At 44.3% G+C, this 20882-nt stretch overlaps 1 protein-coding gene across 1 annotated transcript in view; it reads right to left on the bottom strand.

Annotated features, from left to right (window-relative positions):
* SYNPR (synaptoporin) overlaps positions 1 to 20882 on the bottom strand; it is a 101112-nt gene continuing 80230 nt past the window's right edge. The window contains exons 4-6 of the mRNA XM_062008385.1: positions 11281 to 11479; positions 2331 to 2522; positions 1 to 1575 (exon numbers count right to left, since the gene is read on the bottom strand). Coding sequence (XP_061864369.1) covers positions 1309 to 1575; positions 2331 to 2522; positions 11281 to 11479 — 658 coding nt within the window. The 3' untranslated portion in view covers positions 1 to 1308. The remainder of the gene's footprint in view (positions 1576 to 2330; positions 2523 to 11280; positions 11480 to 20882) is intronic.

Raw genomic sequence — 20882 nt, 5'->3', positions numbered from 1 at the left:
TTTTGATTAGTAGATTGTGCTTCAGGCTTTCATTTGTGTCAATGCATCCCATATGCTGTGGTGAGGGAGGGCTGAATTTCCCAGGGAGAAATCCAAATGGGCTACAAGTCTGGCTTTGAATATTTTAGGATGAATTCCTCTGAGCCTGGGTTATTTGGTCAATCCAGTTACATTCTCCAGTAGCACCAAGCTAGTGCTCAGAGCAGCGACAGAGCAGAGGGACAGCTAACAATCTTGAAACAGCACAGATGGAAAGGTTTTCTTGATATAAGGGGGCATAAAGGAATATTTATGCTTTGTAAGGTCACAACAATACATGTGGTTTTCATGTTTCCCTGTATTAAGCAACAGGGTATTTTCACACAGGTTTGTGTACTGATATCTGCACCTCTGTTATCTCAGTTAAATAAATACCTTTGTAAACATATAACACAGTTACTTGGTCCTTATTCTCCACAGCTCACGTTAAAAGAGTCACAAAACATCCATAGAAATAGTAATTGATAGAAGGAATACTTAGCTGAGTTAAATGGAATAAACATTGGTCAGGTACCATATACAATACTGAATGCCATTTCAAGGAAAAACATTTTAGTTACAAAGCATTCAGAACCTGGGTAAGCCATATATTCAACTCTGCAAAATATATAAAAGATGCATACTTCCTTTAAACATACATTTAACAAAATGTAGTGGCAGAAGTCGAGAAGTTCCATTTACACAGTCCAGACAGTTGGTAGTAAGAAACTGCTTATCCATGCACTACGTTACGGGTGACTCAGTTAACTGAAATCATAGTGAGATCTTCTGAGATGAAAAGGTAGAACCGAAACAAATGCTCTGAAGAGTCACAGACAGGCAGTTTTGAAAATTCAGGTGCAATGTTACATGCATGGATATACAGAATCATCTGTAGAAATCAGAGTAAACCACTTCCAAAATGCAGAAGGAGATTCAATTATATTATGCATATTAAATACTACAGACTTGAGGCTACAAAATGCTTCTACCATCTTAACACATACAAAACTACCATAAAGTTATCTCTACAGTACATACTACAACACTGACTCCAGGTCACCACCTCTGATGAGCGTATCCCCCGCGTCTGGCTACTCAAGGAACAAAAGGCCAACTCCAGCCCACTGGCCACCTCCCATCTGCCTCAGGATATGGGCTTACATCTTCAATCGATACCAAACACTGTGTTGTAGCATTAGTTGATGTAAAACCCTTAAAAATCTGGCGCCGCTGAAACTTGAGACCTCTCCACACATGAGAGGTGCAAGAGCTCTTGCTGCGTGAACCCTAAATTTGATTAGCGAAGGAAGTCGGCCCACTCTGGCCATAGCTCTGGGACTGGCCATATTCACCCACCTGGCTGTAGGAGCCTGGCTGGTTGTAGCCACCAGCCGGCCCGTAGCTATCTTGGTTGTAGCCACCTTGGTTGTAGCTGCTCGACTGCTTCTCCATGGTGTCCGGAGGGTGCCGCTGGCCAGAGGAATGCCAGCCCGTCTCCTTAAACACAAACCAAATGTTGCCTGCCCAGAGGATAAAGTTCAAGTAGCCAAAGACCTAGGTAGGGAGAAGAGAACCTCGTCACTCGGCAGCCCAGCCCAAGGTTATGGACCCTGCATGGTCCTGGGAGAAGGCAAAACTGCTCCCAGTTCATCCCTCTCCCAAAACATGCTGGAAGATATTCTCAGCTTTGCAGTAAGTTCCCAAATTCACCTCCCTTAGATGTAGCTCTCAGAGTGTCTGCTTTCCTAAACATCCTTTTTCCAAAAAACCCCCTGAGTTTTTAGGCCAAATTAAGTTTTTTTGGTTTGAAAACATAAACTGTGGAAAGATAAAATGGAAAGAAAATAATGAAAAGGATATATTAATAGGGCAGCTGGCCTGAAGGGGTTTTTGGGTTTGTTTTGTTTCTATTTTTAAAACAATCTGAAGAACAATTTTATGTTAGGGTGTGTTTTTTTGAGGATTTTTAAGGGAATCTGCAAGGCACAAAACCTTTTCTTCTCAAAGGAGCATCCAGACTCCTTTTCATGAGCGTTGCAGTGAGCAAATCAGAAGCAGACAGGTCAACCAATGCTCTGGGACTGACACTTTGCTTTCTCCTCATCCCAGCCCCACGTGCTCATCCCACCCACTGCTTCATGGCAGACGGCTGTCCTGAGCCACACTCTGCCTTTCGCCACAGCAACACCAATTAAATCCTTGCAGCTAACTGGCTTACACCAGCTGCTTTAGGTCAATACATGGGTAAAAGAGATAAAAATATGTTAGCAAGGTAAAGGTGAAAAGCAGCCATCAAAGTACAAACTTACAACCGAAGTGTTGAGGCTTGACATAACGGGGCTGCGAACGGGCAAGCATTTGTTGGACTGCTGTTTGCAGGCAGACATCAGCAGCAGCACTTCATCTGGGTCAGTTGCAACCTTCACATCTGACAGTCCTTTAGCCCAAGCAGATGAGCTCACTAGCCACAAGAATGAGAAGACCACTGTCACAATGAAATCCTAAAAGACAAATCAGTTAGAAGCATTATAGTGGTGTGTCCGTCAGGAGAGGAGAAAAATATTCAGTCACCAGAAAACTGAAAGCTTGCATCAGAGGAGAGGAAAAACGAGAGCTGATTATTTTGTGGAGGGTTGTGATTACTGTCATCACCTACAGAGCTAATTTTCAGAAGCACTTGGTGTGTCTAAGAGGGCAAACCCCTTCAGCTGCCATTCGCATCTCCAACCTTGAGGCCAGCTTCCCACAAGCGTGTGGACTATACCCAGGATGCTTAAGTGCCTTGGAAATGTGTCTGTTCACAGCACCTGGCTGATGAATTGGGATCAACTGAAAGAAAAAAAAGATACCTGGGAAGGAGCTGGGCCCTCCTGAGGGCTGGCTCTTGCCTCAGGTGCTTCTACAGACAGCCAGGGCAGGCTTCCAATAGGAAGTGTTTCCTTCTGTGGCAGCGTCTCAGGGAGAACCTGAAACTGGCTAATCCTCAGCTGCCAGATGAGGAGTTTTCTCACCAGCTACAGGTAAGGCCAAATGTCCCTGCTGTATGAGCCGTGCAATCACTAATTATCATGAGCAAACAAATAAACAGCAGGGCTTGCCAAGCACAGGCACTCTTCATCTCCCTCTCCCAGTGGAACATTTGCTCCTAATTCCCATCTACGTGTAAAGAGGGGAGAAGGAGTGGTGGTTCCCCCAGGATCCAGCACCTCTGAGCAGCTCTGCTCTGAACCACTCAGCTCACTTTTCCCTCGAAAGACTCTCAGGAGCACGCTCAGGCATAAACTTCTCCTTCTCTTAGCCAGAACAAGTGGCCAAGTGACATGGTTGTTGTGTGGGTTTGGGGGAAAAGGAGGGAGGAGGTGTGATTTTTTAAGCTTTCTTGTGTCTTGCTAAAACAGAAGAGCCTTTCTGCTGTCATATTTCATCCCATCTGTCAGCCCATAACAGATGGTAGAGGTGCCAAAGTCTAACATGCCACTAACTGCATGGCTGTGTCTTGATATCCCACATCCCGTGGGGGCTGCTTCCCCTTCCCCCTTACAAAGCAAAGGTGTACATGGACAGAAGAGAAACTGTTCATTAAGAACACAACATTTCAGGTTGCCATCCAAAGAAATAAGTGATCCCTAGGAAACATCATTCTCATCTTTCACAAGCACACCTGACATTTGGGGAAGGAGCTCCCCGCAGCACCACAGGGACAGAGGACACGAGCCTCCATCACGACAGAAGAGGCACCAGTCAATGAAGCAGCTGCACAAGTGAGCTACAAACAAAGGACTTCTCTGCTCACACAGATGGGATTAAATTAACTGTGCTTGGATGCTTTCCCAAAGGACACATCCTTCTCTTTTAACAGTGCCACAACTTGTTTTCTGCAGGCCTGTGTCTGCCACCGAGCTTTGAGTTCCTCTGACCTTCCTTCATGCTGCACAAATGAGCTCTCTTGAAGGGACCCAGGAGCTGACAACTATCTGAACACTCAAAGAGACTGGCTAAGCAGAGAGAGGCATATAGCCCAGAGTAATTTTTCTTAGGGAGATTTCCAGCAACAGAAATGATTGTATTTTATATGTCCTACCAGAAACTGGATGAGAAAAAGACTCCCAGAGGCAACAGTTGAGTTGCAAACATTTCCAAAACATTCCATCTGGTAAATACCAGATATTCACAGAACTGTGGGTTATGATGGGACGTGTTCTTTATTTGCTATGAGGCTTGCCATGTTATCTACCTGGAGGCCAAGCCCCCATACAGGTTCTGACTGACACAAGAGATGGGGACAGACAGTTTTGGGGAGTACATTTTTTAAATGACAAGCAAGTCCCTCTGGATGTCACCACACTTTTAGACCTTGCAAGCCAAACCAAGCTCTGCCACCAGTGCATTGGTGACAACAATAAAATGAATGCATACCAGCAGGTGGAAATTTGAAGTGGAGACAATCAGAGACAAATCAAAACAGTGCAGGAGCTTAAACTTGCTGAAAAGAGGGAAGTTTTTGAAGTGAGCAAAGTTCTTCAAGCAGGTGACAGCAGCAGGAGTTCAGACCTGCTGTCACAGATCCCGACCTCATGTTGGTGAGGCATTTGCATAACTTGTGGCACAAATGACTGCAATCTGCAAGAGTCCCTCACTCTAATTGCTAGTAGCTCAGGTCTTGGGCTATGAAGTACTGCTAGGAGCAACCAATAGCACTATGCAGTTGAAGGGCTGGTCCTAAAGGGACTAAATATTTCATGTTATTTCTCAGGTCTTGTCTTCTCCATCCTTCAGCCTTCTGCTGACTTCTTCTGCTCCACTGCTTGTGTTCACACAAGCCTAACTCTGCCCTCTCTGCCACTTATTCCCTGACTTGTGAGCAGATCAGAGCCCTGGGGAAAGGGTCCCCATTCCTGAGGGGCTGGGATTACTCCTTTTGTTTTTTTACACTGGAACTCCTATGAAGTCATTCTGAGTGCAAGAAATACACTGAGCCAAAAGGGAAAATTCACACCATGGGACTCAGCAAAGAAGCCATGCAGCCCAGCAACCAGCCAGCCAACAGCTTGTCAAGATAGGACAGAAAGGCTACTGAAACACCAGGAGTTTCCAGCAGGTGCTGCCACAAAGGCTGAATGGCTGGACTCGGGCTCTTGGAGGGTTTGTTCTGTCTCCTCTGTGCCACGAGAGGAGTGAAATTTATGACTAGAACAAACTCAGGTCTTCCTGTTTATTTTGAATCTTTGCTAACCTTCAGCTTTGGCTGGAACTTGAACCTTTCTTGTTTTCAAGTAGGGATGGATTTCTGGCTGAACATTTTCACAGCTCTGGGTGGAACAGAGTTACAAGATAATGACATGCTGAAAATAAAAGTGAATTTCGAGCTAAGCTATTCTGTGCCTTAATGACTATCTGGGGAATTTCTCCTTGGTAATTAAAGCCAGAGTGTCTGCATACTAAAACAAATCTTGCATTTGAATGTTTAATATATCCCCATGGCATAGGTGCTTTTTTTTTCCTTGGGAACAAAGTAATTTTTGTAGTTGCTCTCTTGAAATGGTGTCTATGGACCTCTTCAGTGTGTATTGTTGTACAGTTACGCTATAATCCTAATTGCAAAGTTTCTTTCTCAGATCTCAGCTGAGATACTTCGGTCTGTCTGCAGGTGCCTTTGGGAAGGAGGCAAAACAGGAACGTTGTAGGAGAAAGCAGAAAATAAGATCTAAAATATGCTGAATATCCAAGGAGGGAATTTTTAAAAGCCTGAAGTATGTGTAACAAAAAAAAAGATATAAAATATTCTTGCTGCCTTTTTCAAGTTGAAACTTGCTGTTGCTGAGTTTGCAAAAAGTGCCTTCTTGGAACACTTTTATATATTAGATGTTTTAGAACAGAACTGTGAATGCCTTCTCTTTTCACGGTAACTGAAACATTTCTCCTTGCTATCAAGACACTGCCTTGTGCAAAATGATTGTCATTGGAGGGAGTAATCACTTGCAATTGCTTAAGCCTCCCAAGCACAGTTTTGGATTCCCCAGCAGCTAGTATAATCTCACTCAGCCAAAAGCATCTGCAGGAGCTGCTCCTTCACTCGGGAATGGGATGGGTTTGGTCTGCTCTGAGCTGGTCAGTGGCTTCAGCAATCCCCAGAGTGCTGTAACGCACGTGTCCCTGCGGGCACACTTGTAGCTCATGCTACAGAGCTTTTTCATTTGACAACACCCTCTTGCACACTTACAGAGTATGAGAGAGTGACTCCTCAAAGGCCAAAGCCTATAAACCCTCCCAGGCAGAGCCTCTCTGGCACTGAGCTCCAGGGCACTGCCAACAGGTTTCATGGACAGCCATGAATGAACAGAGGGAGATTTCTTCACCTCAGCTGGGGCAAACCACTCAGAGGATTTGCTTCCACATTCACAACTGACCTAGAAATTCAAGAACCACCCCAAGGAGAGCCATAGCCCTCGGAAAGCAGCCAACAGCAGGTTGCTGCAGGCAGCAAACACCTTCCTACTGTGGCATTTTAGCTCTTTTATTGGTTTGAACCAGGTCCCACATCAGATCATCTGCCAAACGAAGCTTTGAAAGAATTACATGCTTCTTGCAATGTTGTACGGCCTCGCAAGCTTGTCTCTGCCGGGGACCTGCAGAGCCTTTTGGGAGGCACCAGCTTGTACAAGGCCACTGTGACTTGTGTTTCAAAAAGGAGATAAGAGTAGGCTGAAACAACTCTTTGAAATGCAAAGAATTACTCAGGTTATTAATAATTTCATTTTTTAACTGCAAATGATTCAGCTTTTGTTTTTACAAGTGGCTCTTTATTACTTTTCTATCTATTTTCCAGAGAGCTGGATAAAGGGGAGGAAATAAAATGTGTTTAATCAAAGACATTTCCACAGAGCAGGGTAGGACTGTACTTAACTCACTTGGTCTGCAACATATGTAAAGAACCAAATGCCTCTCCGCTTAATGTGATTATCCACAGGACTCCAGATGCAAAGGAAAGATCTCATCTTCTTACATTTAAGCATCTTTATGCACTCTAAGAATGAGATTATCAAGTAATCACTGTAAAAATGAACCATCTCTTTTCAGAGCTATGTCAGTCACTTTTCTTGGCTAAATAATTTTATGCTTTTATATTAATTGACTGAAATACTAATAAAGTGGTTTACATTTATACATGAATGCCAGTGGTTTTTCATGGCCAATCTATAACTTCTGTAAGGAAGACAAACCTGAAGGCACATAGAGACAGAGCTGTCAGGGTGTGGGTTTTAAGTGGAATATCTATGAGGTATAGAAACTATGGCAAAAGTAAGAAGTCTGAGTACTGATGGGTACTGATACACATTGGCTGTGACTATTCTTTATTTTCCCACTCCAGATGTATACGTAAGCAGCTATCCCTGATCCCCAAAGACTTCATCACAAGACTACCTGTTGGATTGGTTACTCTATGCTTGCAAGCAGTTGAAAACATTTAGATCTGAAGCACAGTATCAAGAGAGAGGTGCCTGGAGTGGCAGTCCCAGGGTGCAGCTCATTTCTGCTCTCCCTGCAACGCCTGTCCTGAGCACATGGGGTTACATGAGTGGAAACCAGCATAGGTTGGTGAAGGTGTACTGGAGATTGGTGAGATTTTGTATACCACATTCATTAAAATCTAAATCACCATCTCCAATTAATTTCTTTAAAATATTTCTGCCTCTTGAGCACTAATCAGTCATTTGAGAAAGTGGCTTGCACTCATTGTACCCTCTGAGGAGAGCCCCAGCTCCTCACTGTACACATGCATAGAGCAGGAGTTTGCAACAAAATTCATACCACAGCTGCGGTTTGCAGAGCTCAGAAACATACTGCACACATCTCTTTACTGTTTAATCCCCAATAAACACCTCCTTGGTCCTTTAGGAACTGGGAATCCAAGGCCCTCTCTCAGGTTTATCTACCTAGTATGAACCCCTCCTGAATGGTCTCTCTGTGGAGCCAACAAAGCAAGTGTAGGGCACACATAACAAGGGCTTGCTGCTGACAGTCCTGTGGTTACAGATGAGTAATACAACCAGGGCCCTGTGTGACCAAAAGAATGATTTTTATCCCCCAAACCTCACAGGCAACATTAGCAACAGTCATGGCTTGCTGCAGAGGGAATAAAACATGCTGGTGGCACCCAAACAGCTGTGGAAGGAGCTAACAGCTTCCACTGGAAATATTTCCTTGCCGTGATATCTCGCTTCACATGGAACATTAAAATATTTTTCCACAGCTAAAGTGATGCTTTGCTGAGATCTCAGCACATGCAGTTGGGCTTCCCTCTATCAGTACAAACAAGGTAAACTTGAAACAGTCGTGACTGAAATTTTCTCTGCGAGTTTCTCATGACTTAGTGGTCACTGAAGGCTTTAGAGTCATATATTCTGCACCCAGCCAGACCACTGCCAGACACTAATGCACTGATGGTGCCTCAACTGTCTGTGCAAAGGGTTTTTAAAACAAATATTTCAAAATTTTAAGTGAAAGTTGTTTTTCCCTCCTCTCTCCACTTCTCCTGTCATACTCATTTTTCAAATCCTGAAAATTTGTCTGGAGGAAAGGCAGCCAGCTCTGAGAGGGTGCCACTTGAAGGCAGATGTCATCCCAGACTGAGCAAATATCAAGCCAAGAGGAAGTACAAGGCTTAAAATGGGAATGGTTTTAAATACAAAACTGTGATCAAGCACTGCAGCAGAAGTAAGGGCAGATGAAACTATCGTCTTCTAGCTCTTCACTGAGAGGCAAAAAACTGTTAGTCTGACACAGGGATCCCACCTGGTGTCAAAGGGGTGAGGGCTGCCCTGCCTCTGGCATCAACATGTGCTGGAGTCTGCTCCCTGGACTCAGGCTTGCACAAAGCACCTCAGATTTCTGCAACACTTTGCTTTGGGAGGAACGGTCTCAGGTATGAGACATAACCACACATCTTATCTTACTGGGTATGTTGGTTCAGCGGAGCATCTGCCTGGAGCTGGAGGACGCGTTGCCTGCCTCCTCTGCACAATGCCTTCCATCCCTGAGGTAAGCCTGACAGCAGTTGGAAGCTACTTTTCACTCTAAGTTTCCCTTGACCTTTGAATTCCTCCCAGCTACAGCTGCTTGCCTTTTCTCAGCCTGGGGCTCTGCATTTTCTCTGCATCTCCACTGCACAGTAGGACTTGTGCCCTGTGTCAGCCAGGCTGTGATGCTGCAATCAATGCACTGAGCAGCCTCTGGGAAGGCCAACAAGGATGTGGTTCTGGTGAAAAATGACCTTTTTTTTCCTAAAAATACAAACACTACGGAGCTGGCAGTTCAAAAGAGATGCTGCAGTGTGTGGCTGGGGCAGGTGGGACTCCACTCGTGCCAGTCATGAGGTGAGCTTAACCCTCAGCCACTTCCCAAACCACTCACCGACAGGAGTAGGATAAACTCAGAAGCATGTTTATATTCCAAACAAATAAGGTCATTTAAAGACTGGGAAATTGCAAACAGAGGCTTTAGTAACAGCCAACAGTTAAATTTAACCTACAGATTCAATTACAATCCATTACACAGAGCAAATTAAATCAATGCCACGTTAATGCTGTAGTGGATTGCACCATGCATCCTGTGACAAACAGGACTGCAAGAGCTGTATCAGGAAAGTCCTGGACAACAGCAAATGGCCACATCATAATCTGACATATTAGTACAATTTTTCTCTTTCCTTTTCTGTTGCTACACAGGATAATGCAGTTGGTCGGAAGAAAGAATTATTTTCCTCAAGAAAATTAAAGTGGCAGATCTCTGCAACTAACTTTGATAAGACAGTCTGAAATGAGATATTACTTGATATCAATCGAACTGAGTCAAGCAGAAGCAAGGCACTTTATTTATTCCCTTTATCTTGCTTGTTCTATCTCCCTTCTGAAATTTCCTCTTCTTCCCTCACCATTTTCCAAGGAGAGAGGAAAGATTCCAACAACCTCCAAATGAAGAGGATTAATTTCCTTTGATGTGGAATGAGAATTTTTCCTTCTGTAACAATTAGTCCATTTTTAGTTATGCAAACTTAAATAAAACAACTCACATGTCCTTGCAGCAGGAAAATCTTACCCCCAAACCCTGTGATGCTGATTCCTTTCCTACAGTTTAATCTTCTGCTCACTGTTACTGTAGTTATTTTCTTTAACAGGTGCAGCCTGAGCTGGTGATTTATTTTCCTTTCTGTTACATTTTTTCCTGATACTCTTTATTAGCTGCTTTCAGTCCCTTAAGGCACAAGTCTCAGCCAATGTCCAGTTTCTGTCAGTCATAAACTTTATGTTTTTTCTGAAATCCAGAACTAACTTCTTCCTTATGTTTGTTCTCACTAATCTCCCCTTGCCTTCCCTTTCAATTGCTCTCTCCACACCAAGATTTCAGAGAAATATTTCCTCTTTGTGTAACCTTATCCTTGCAGTCAGAGAAGAGAGCTTCCTATGGACAGCAGAGTGTGAGGCAGATGCAGAGACCTGACCTAACTTCAGTGCAGCTGAGGATCAGCACACAGCTGCCCAGTAAGACCGAGGGGTGCATCATGGAGTGTGATGCACTATTAGGTAATAAAATAGCTCTCAATGGCTTCACAGTATTGATTCATGAGAAAAATACACAGCAGCACTTCTTTTCATCACAAGTCTTCAGGAATTAGTAAAAGGAAAAATAAAGGCACGATCAGCCACAGCTTGATGGGTGTGCAGAGTGATAACTGGCGAGTGAGAAGCCTCATAAACCAGTGCAGAGACACAAATGTGCTGGGAGCTCAACATAATAGTGCAAAATCAGCCATATAGATCCCCAAAGCAAAATAATTTGGCTGAACCCAGCAGTAATTAGCAATAAATAATCCCTCTGGCCAGGCTTTGATTTGGTTTCATTTGTCTGCTAGGGTGATGCCTAAGATCTCCTCTTCCCTTTTTTCCCCACCAAGGAAGCTCTGCTGTCAAAAACATATGGCTCAGCCCCGAGTCCTGAAACCATCCAGCTACATGATCATTATTTGTGTGAACATCGCCCCTGCAGGCAGTGGGAGAGAAACAAGGAATCTCACAAGACTAGGACTAAACTCTATGTGCACACAGTCTCTGTTACCCTTGATAAGTTCAAAACACCATGATGAATGCAGAGGTGCTTTGGACATTGGCCCATGTGGATCTACCAGACCATACCACAGCATCAGCCATCTACAAAGCAAGAGGTCAGGACCTACACTTGAGAACACTGCAAATGCACACTTACAATTAGAGGCCCTCTGTTGTTTTCACGGTACTTGTTCTGGAAGAAGATATAAACCACGGTGGCAGCCAGTGAGTAGAGGAAAGCAAAGACTGCAATGGTGACAAAGAATTCTGCTGAAGAGGAGAAGTCCCCTATCAAGGAGAGTGTTTCTCGGCGCTTGCCTTCACAAGTGGGAACATCGAAATTCACTTGATGCAACCTGGAAAACATCCCAAAGAGTGGCAGGTGAAGTACAGAAAAAGGAAACTGTTACCTGAGTAAAGATATAAAAACATTTGCTCTGTCTCCCTATCTCATTCCTGATGCACATTGATCCCTGTTTGAATTACTGGCCCTGTAAGCAGTCTTGTGGGCTGTGCTCTTCAGAGCTGCTCATACATGTGCAGTTACATTTGTGTGAGCATCCAGGTGAGACTGAGGACCTGAAAACATCTTTTATTCAACCTCAGAGAAAAGCTGACATTCTAATGGTTTTATGCAACCTGCCCCCCCCACTTTCCTCTCTGGGGTTTTGCCATGGCAACAACTGAAAAAGGATAATGAGAGAAATTATTTGATTGTCAAATTCTTACAATCAAGGCAGCAGAAAACAGGTCTTATCCCCTGCACTAAACCCATGAGATATCTATTTGGAAGCTCACAACTTCGTTGTGTAAACTTGCCTAGTGCGTAGCTACCTGAGGCTGTTAGTCCATGGGGCTGTGATACACATAGTGCTGCTACATGAAAAGCTTCCAAAACTAAACTGCAGCAGAAATACACAACCTGAGTCAAAAAAACAGTCCCCATGCCCTGGTTTAAGCAACTGAAGCCTGAACTTTGTGCACACACACTATTTCCAATAAACAACTGGGCTCACAGATTTGTGGCTCTGTCTGGAAGCTCCTGTCAGACTCTTTTTTTTTTTGTAATAATTGTACTTTCTGATTCAGAATAAGAAAGGGGCTTCTTGGAGGGGACACCTTAGCAGGTCCTGTTGTATGGCCCAGACTAGCATCAGTGAGGTCGTGGGGCCCGATGAGGGATCACGCTGTTCTGCTCTGTGCAGAGAAAGCAGAGGGGACGAAGCCAGCAGCAAGTTAACAGTAGCAATTAAAGAAGTTATGATCTGGTGCAGAGAAAAGATGAGGCCTTCTGGGAGACATTCCTCTGCTCAAGAGCAATTAATGTGTGCAACAGTGAGCCAATGGCAGCAGCAGACACAAATATATGACTAAATAAAAAGTGAGATCTCCAGAGGAAAGCAAAGTACCCACAGCAGAAATCACTGAAGATGGATTAATGGACGTTGGAGGACTGCATGACTTTTTGCCTTTCCCCATCCAAACTAGAGTGTATCCAAACATCTTTTCATCAGGGTTTGATGCATAACACCAGTTATTTGCCTCAGGCATTTTCTTCCCTGAGCTTCTGCCGCTATAGCAGTGGTGGGATGAAAACAAGAAACACGTCTGCCCGGCTTGCGGAGATGTGCCGCGGCTGACTCGCCTTCCCTATGCAAGCACAGTAAAGTCTGATGACATCTGAACACATGAGAGAGACTCTAATGCTCATGATCAGACAGTTTTCTGACTTGGTTTCAAAGCTTCCTGGCACCAATGCACACACAGTTTTCATCAGGGCTTATTGTTCTTTGTTAAAGAGGGGCTGGGGGGAAAGGAGAAGGAAGATTTCCTAGTGCATGTCACGCCAATTCTGCAGCCTGTAAAGAAAGTGGCTTTGTTTTATCCATTACCGGGATTATGGAAAGATTTGAAATGCATCATTTTCATGGTCAGAAAAGAAAGCTTTCTCTGCTTTCTTCATGCACAGCTGCATGGGTGCTGTATTGACACAAAACAGAGAAGCCAGTTCCAAACCCCTTGAAAACAGTGGCAGCCTCTGTGGGGTTTTGGATCAGGAATAAAGCTGAGCCCATCCCTTCTGCCCAGGAGAAAGCAACATTGTGCAGGCAGAGGCTGTGCTCACGGTCTTCCTCAGGTCTCCTCTCCAGAGCTTGAGGGTTCAAGCCAGGTCTCCCCTTCCACCCTGTGCTCCCATCTGCTGGCAGACCCAGGGTCTCTCAATCAGCCCAAACTTTGCAACTCAGCACAAACACATTCAAGGTTAGAGGGGTTATTTTTTTCCCCCCTCTTAAACAGCCAAATGCTTAAGGAGTATCTTCTGCCCTTAAATAATTAACCATGTTTGCTGTGTTTGAGAGACCACACGCAGGTACCGCAGCTGCTTTAAAGGCCCTGCTGCGGGATGTGGTATCTGCTCCTCCAGCTGAGCACAGCGAGAAGGCTCCGGCCCCTCATGGCAAAGCCAGGCTTTGCTGGCGTGGTGGGAGCTCCAAGGTTTTATGTTACCACTTCACACTTCAAATAGGCATCAGAGAATTGTCCTGGCCCTCACATTACTTGCACAAGCACTGTGGAACTGGGCCGAGCTAAATTAAATACAATCCGATGGCTTTAGAAAAAAGGAGAAAGAACACAACCATTCTTCATGCATTTTACTGTGTAAAACAGAGTGCAGGTTTTTTTTCTTCCCTGGAGTCCTGAAATAGCACAGCAGCTCAACATTGTGTTGCAAGGAGCAGTTCAAAATCCTGAGCATAACAAAGATGAAGTAACTTAACGAATGTTTCTGTCAAGATTTAGATCAGCAGTTGCTGCTCACCCCCTCCACCTTCAACTGGCCTCAGTCACCACAGTCTCATCTGCTCTAACCACTACCAACCCACCAGCCTTCCTAAAACATAGCAAAGTAACTGAGACCATTTTCCTTCTATATCCCCTGTTTTCCTGAATGCAAGTTTTGAATTATGATAAGCCAGACAAAAAATGTTCATATATTAACACCACACTCATGTCTTCCCAGCAGTTCTTCTGTGGCCAAGCACCCGTCAGGGATACCAGATCACAGAAGCCTTCTTCCATCAAGTTATTCTTATTCATTTGCTTTTCTTGTTAGATGTGTCTAGCCTCTAAGAGGATGCACAGTAATTGGTGCCTCTTGTGGCCACCTCACCTCTGTTCAAACAACTGAGAACTCTGTTGTGCAAGGGGCCCTAAAATAGACAGTGACTCACAACTGGGAAGAGAGATGCCAAGCCCTGGGGTGGTTAGGATGGATGCTGACTTCCTAAGACACATTTGAAAAGTTTCTGTAAAGCAGGGATGGATCAGGGACAGAAAAGCCAGTTTTACCAATTGAAACCTCTTTGATCTAGAATGGCATCCCAGAGAGAAAGCTCTGATTTTCCCACTGATGTTGCTGAGTCAGCCTTTCTGGGGGCAGAATGGCTTGGTGATGACTCACAAAAAGTTAATTGTTTCTACCTCTGCCTCCCACCTCTGATTTAATTCTACCTGTTCTGCCTCTGATTTCCCCTTCTTTCATCTTCTCTCTCATTCTTTACACCCTGCCCTTTTCTTTAAGTGATCCTTGGCTAGTGTCTTCCTTCTGCTGCTTTTCCATCTCCAGCACCACCCCTGCGCTTCACCTTTGCCTCTCCATTTCTTAAATAAGATCAGGAGTGACCCTTTGAAATCACACCCTTTGAACTTTGCTGACATCTGAGCAATACTGTTGGGCTGCATTAGCAGCAGTGTTTTTCACTGATTGATGGGACAATGCAAATCAGGGACACTGCAAATCAGGGACACTGCAAATCAAGAACACTTCAGTACTAAATTTACCTAACTAGGGAAAAAAACCATTGAAAAACCTTCCCCTGCTGAGTTCCTCTAAAAATGATCTGGTTAGTGCTTTTTGCCTTGTATCATGCTAAGTATTGTTATTAATTCAGAAATAAAGCTGATGATTCAGGAATGTGACCTTGTCCCCCAAATCAGCAGCTCAGTGCTAAGGTCAGCCTCGCTTCTCATCACTGCTGACACCATCCCCTTCCCCTGCTGGGTCTGTTTGCTAACAACAGCCACCACTGCCATGCCATCCAGGTCTGAATTCCCTCAAATTCGCTTGGATCTGAAGCAAGTCCAGCAAAAGCAGTCAGATTTCACTGATGAAGTCACAGTAATTAAGGGCTTATGAGGTTTTTTTCTGCCACTTGGCAAACTTTCCATTGCCGTGGGAAATATGATGACAAGACAGCTGTATTGTCTAGCTTGACAAGATCAAAAGAGGGTAGGAATGTTTTAGAGGGAAAAAAGGGATTTTTACATTGTTCCACAATAGTGAGGAGCAGTTACTTTTTCAGACACTAATTACCCCTGCTCTGAAAACAATACATGGAGCCAGGCATGCAGAACAAAGCTACAGCTGTTACATGTGCGTGGGGAGCTCTCCCCATGCAAATGTGAAGTTGCCTTTCCTTCCTGAACTTCCCTAGTACAATATTCAAGCCACAATTTGCTTCTAATTATGGACAGTGTTTTTTTCCTTCCTGCAGCCCAGTCTACCTGATGGTCCTGGAGCACAAAATGGTCACAGCAAAGAGCCCCAAATCCCTCTTGCCCCATATCCTACTCTACCAGCAGACACAGAGGAGCCCAAGGAGGAGAGTACTCACCAAGTGATCTCATCTGGTCTGACTCACAAAACCTACCACTTTAGCAATGCACACAGGGCTTAGATTTGAAACCAACATGCAATTAACAGCAAGTATGCACTCAAGTATTATTGATGAACCGGCACAAATCTCCTCTCGTGGGCTTTGATCAGAGCCTGGACTAATAAATAAGAGAAAAAGTTCTGCCTCTAAAAATTCTCAATGGGGGTTAGTGTTTCTCCATTCCTTTACTAGGATGTGGGGAAACCAGGCAAAAAAGCTATCTGTTTTGGCAGGTTGTCCTATTTTCTGAAAACAGCATCTTGTAATCCACCCCCCAACCTGTCTATGACATGCTTGAGCAAAATCTGCAACACCCACACACATGCTTGCAAGCATCCAAAGATTCATTATCCTTTCCTTGGGCTTTATTTCCCCCTCACTTGTATCTGAAAGTCAAACTGTCAATTGTATTTACTGTCTTCAAAGCAACAAGAGGAATACACCACTGGAAATCAGTTACTGGAGGTAAGCACTCATGGAGGAATCTGTTGTGAAATGCTCATCTTGGCTGAAAATCTCCAAATAAGGGAAAAACGAAACTCCCAAATACAGTATTGAAATGCTGAAATGCACACTGCCCCTCAGCAAGTCAACCTGCTCTGGAGAGGCACAAGAATGTGACAGGGGGTTCATCTTCCTTTCTCTTGGTTATAAAGTAATGGCATTTCTTTTCATTATCCCTGGAAACACTGCAGCTCCCTTGCTTCCAAGGACTATGCTGATGTGCATTCACACTGGTGCCTTTAGCCAGCCAGTCCCTGGGCAAATGTCCCTTCTCAAGGTGCCAAATATGGATTTTTTTGTAGATTTAGTGGAAAACCACTAATAAATGGCAGGCTTTCCTCTCACTGAGGAGCTCATTGTTTCCTTAAGACTTCCCTTGAGATATTACCTGCATGAAGAAAAATACTTTAAAAGTAACTTTTAACACTCAAGTGAAAGCAGAAATCTGCCATAGAAAGAAAGGTCTATTCTTTAATGAAATTGAGTCCATTTAATACTCTTCACAGCCTGTTCTTAAGGAGGAAGCAATGCATATAGAAATCCTCACTGCAAAGAGCATTTTCTCAAGCGCTGGGCATCCCCCCATGCTTGGTGCTAAATCCTGACAATCTGAAAGGCTGCCCACACAGCAAGGAACAGGCTTCCTTCCAGCTTTTGGCAGGGTGGATGGAGTTGAGCTCTGCAGCTTTCTCCTCCCCAGATGTGCTCTCTGAGGACAGACTTGTGAGGGGGGAATCCTGCAGCAAAGCCACACTGTGAGCTCTCATACACACCATGAATTGTTGCAGAGAGTGCTAAGCAGTTGCCCTCAGTCCATGTTCTTTGCTAATTATAATCCTTATCCAGTAATTCCCAGAAGATCTGAATCTCTGCACCCAGGCATCCTCAAGCTTTGGTAGTCAGTCTCTTTGAGGCAGCCAGCTTGATAATACCTCATTTGATCTACTTGAAGTTATTAATGCTGAAGTTCTATTCAAAGTCTGGTAGCTGGAACGTTACTAGAGCCCTGGACAGTTGTGGGGATGTAAAGGGCTTGGCCCAGCAGCAGGAAAGCAGGTACCACAGAGGTGACTGCTACCTGGTCCTTTTGCAGCTCTGATGTTCTGGCAAAACCAGAGTTTTCCACTCCTTTGTTAAGCCTAAGCCTGTTCTCTAACAGCTCGTTTCCCAAGATGAAGAAATTACCATTTACTCAAGCATTCCTGTCCTTCCCCTTGCCACTGCCCATCTGCCATGATGCACATCCCAGCACTGCCTGCACATGCCAGAGCCATTCAAAATGGTGAGGTGCTTATTAATATTTCCTAACTGACCCCAGCAATTTTCTTCACCTCACTCTACCAACCCTCAAAAAGCAAAACCACTCTCCAGCATCCAAAGGTGCCTTCACCACCCTCCTCTCCTTGGTCCTCCCTTTCCAGAGCAGCAGCACATTAGTTTCTAACACGTACCTATGCCTACAAAATCAATTCTTTTCCTTTTTTTCTGCATGTAGGAAACAAATACAGAATTTTCCATCTGAGTCAGCAATCTAGGCTTGGTCTTTTGTTTCTTTGCTTTCTAGAGAAATAAATAATATGATTTATTGATAAAAGAGTATTTGGAAGTATTTAAAATTGTTCTCTCAATCAAACCTCTCAACTTTAAGAAAAAATATCACAAAGCCCACATCTCTCTAGAATTATTGAACACTACCAAGAGTTTCACACAAATACATACTTCATGTTGCAAACATTCGTCCCTCACTCCTGTTCTGAACATTTGAGCATCCTAAAGATCTCCCCTTTGTCACAGTTGCCTTCAGGGACTTATATCCACCTAAATGTATTCCAGAGCAGCATTACCAAAAGATGCTGCTGGGAAGCTGACCAGCAAAGCTGTAGCAATGTATATACTCTTCTGGTTTATTTCCAGTCAAAAGAATGGAAAATATTCCCCCCTCCTCACATTTTAAATGCTTTAAGTTGTCAGGGTCCCAGCCCTCACTCTCACCTGGCTGTTGTGCAAACGTTTGGCCAGTACTATTTTCCTACAGTACAGGCTGTTGGCCACAGTTGCTATCTCAACACATCACATCATGTATGCTGTGCTGGGAAAGGGTACTTCCCCCAGCACAGGCAACTCGGAGCAGGCAACATGCACAGACTCTGCTCCATTCCTCTCCATCCCACACCTTTTCTCCTTTGAACACAGCGAGTCAGAGACACTCCAAGGAGCTCAGGTTTCCAGGAAGAGAAGCTACAAATCCCTTTGGAAAATGGAGCCAAAAGCCATTGGAATAGGGACAACCCCAGCAGTGATGAGGAGAGGGCACCAGCGCCATGTCCACAGCTTGGAGTCCCTCTTGCGGGACCCACTCCCAGTGACTGTGTTCACAAAGCTCTTGGAAAACAGCCTGTGCAACAGCTTCATCACAAGCTCGGAGGAAGAAGCGCCCCAGACGTGTGCCAGCCATAGCAATGAACCTTCCCAGACTGTGCACGTAGCAGGAATGCCAACCCTACTACTATGCCGTAGCACCAAAAAGGAAATAAAGCGGCTCATTATAGCACACGCGCTACCGGGAGCGCTCGGGATGATGAGTGGGTGATCCCAATCCCACTTTCAAGCCTACATCCAGACCCAGATTTATCTCCCAAAATATTTTCACAGCTCTCCTCAGAAACACACACTTTTCCCTGCTGTGCAAGCAGAGCATAGCACTCAAAGACATGCTCTACTGGTCCTTACAAACTCAAGTACCTTCTTAGATTGGGTATTTACATTCTTTGCGGTGCAGACTGGTGGCATTGCTCTCTGATTTCCCTTCACTCAGATATTTTCTTGGGGTGAACTGTTTCCTAGTCACTAGGAAGCTTAGCTACTACCTCTGAAGGAAGGTAACCCTTCATTATCTTAAAAAAGTCATTGTGTCCATGGAACAATGCAAATTAGGAGGCCTGGACATCCACAGGTATGTGTTTGCATTGCCACATACGTTACCTGGTCCCACTGTGAGATCCCGATAACCCACAGCTCTGATGGCCCTCCTGCTGCCCTCTCCTCTGGACAGACATGGGAATCATAGAACCATAGAATTGCAGGGGCTGGAAGGGACCTTTAGAGATCATCTAGTCCAGCTCCCCTGCACAATCAGCTTCCAAACCAACAAGCCTCTGTCAGAGCAGAATAAAGGCATCCATTTGGAGATAAACCTACAACAATCTAAACATCTAGAGATACAATATAAGCAACAGAAGACATAAAGCAAAGGCTTATTAAAAAGTCATTGAATCTAATAAGACAATTTCTGAGAAATGAGTCTATCATATCCCCAGGCAGTGCTTTTGCATGGAGTGATGGGGGACTGTTGAGCCTCCTCTTCCTGCACCCCAACACACACTGCTGTTGCTGCTGCTCTCATCAGTTCATAGCATTTGCATCACCTCCAATCCACTTTGCCTTCTACAATCAAATGGGCTATGAACTCCATGTAAAACCAACCCATATTCTCAGATATCTCCTGATGTTCAGACAGAACCACCTGAGAGCATAAATCTGAGCAGCGGGGTTCGCAGGCAGTTTAATTTAGGTCTATAAACCCTGAAAGCAGCAATTTCACCTCCAAGACCAGCTGAGATAAATGCAAGAGCAATTACAGAAGATGCAGGAATGTTTATCCCTTTGTATTGTATTTTAACATCAACTTTGTATTTTAAGTACAATTTTCCTGAGTATATTGTCCTAAAGTACTTAAAGTGATCAAATGAAGTCCTCTGTAGAGTTTTATGGTGTGACTTCAATAAAACTTCCAGTCAAAATATTTTCATTTGAAGTACATGTCAAATCCTTTTCTCAGAGAGCCCATGGGCTCAATTGCAAACTGAGCAGCACATGGGGCAGGAGCCAGGGAAGACCTGCATGTCTGCTGGTGGACCTGAGGACAAACTGCTGGCACCTTCACACTGAACAATCCACGAAATGACACTCCTGAGATTCCAGACCAGACAGCGAGATGTACGTCACTGAGTGGGGCTACACTGGATGGGATTCATGCCCAGAGTCTATTGTATAAGAAGAAACATTTAATGTAACTCAGCAAATAAATTCATGTTGAAGCCAGGTGTCAGAGGGGACCAAAGACATCCCATGTATTCAGTTCCCTACAGTCCTGGGGAAATCCTCAGGGCTCCTGCACATTTGGGAGCAGGACAAGGAGGAAGGATGTGTGTTTGACTATCTCCCCACTGAATCACCACATGCCATCTGGGAGATGGGATCAAATGTCAAACAAAGCAAAGCTAAAGGGTTTCTTGCTTTGGTTGCTTCTGCACTGGTAGCCTGAAAACGTGCAAAAAGAAATTTGCAAAGGAAGTTGTAACAAGTCTGACTTTTAGAAAGAGCCTTTGTGACAAGCACAGATAAAACACCATCACTGCAAAATACCACAGAGACTAGTCATGAATAGATATTAAAAATTCAAATTGTGAAAAAGCTGCATATATTAACAAATCCAAAAGTGACTTCCACTTTAAGAACAAATTCTGGCTAAAATATT

Source organism: Colius striatus, chromosome 15 (assembly GCF_028858725.1).
Source record: "Colius striatus isolate bColStr4 chromosome 15, bColStr4.1.hap1, whole genome shotgun sequence".
In the NCBI taxonomy this organism is placed as follows: Eukaryota; Metazoa; Chordata; class Aves; order Coliiformes; family Coliidae; genus Colius; species Colius striatus.
Note: the sequence above shows the minus strand (reverse complement) of the source record. Positions and strands in the feature narration are given on the sequence as shown.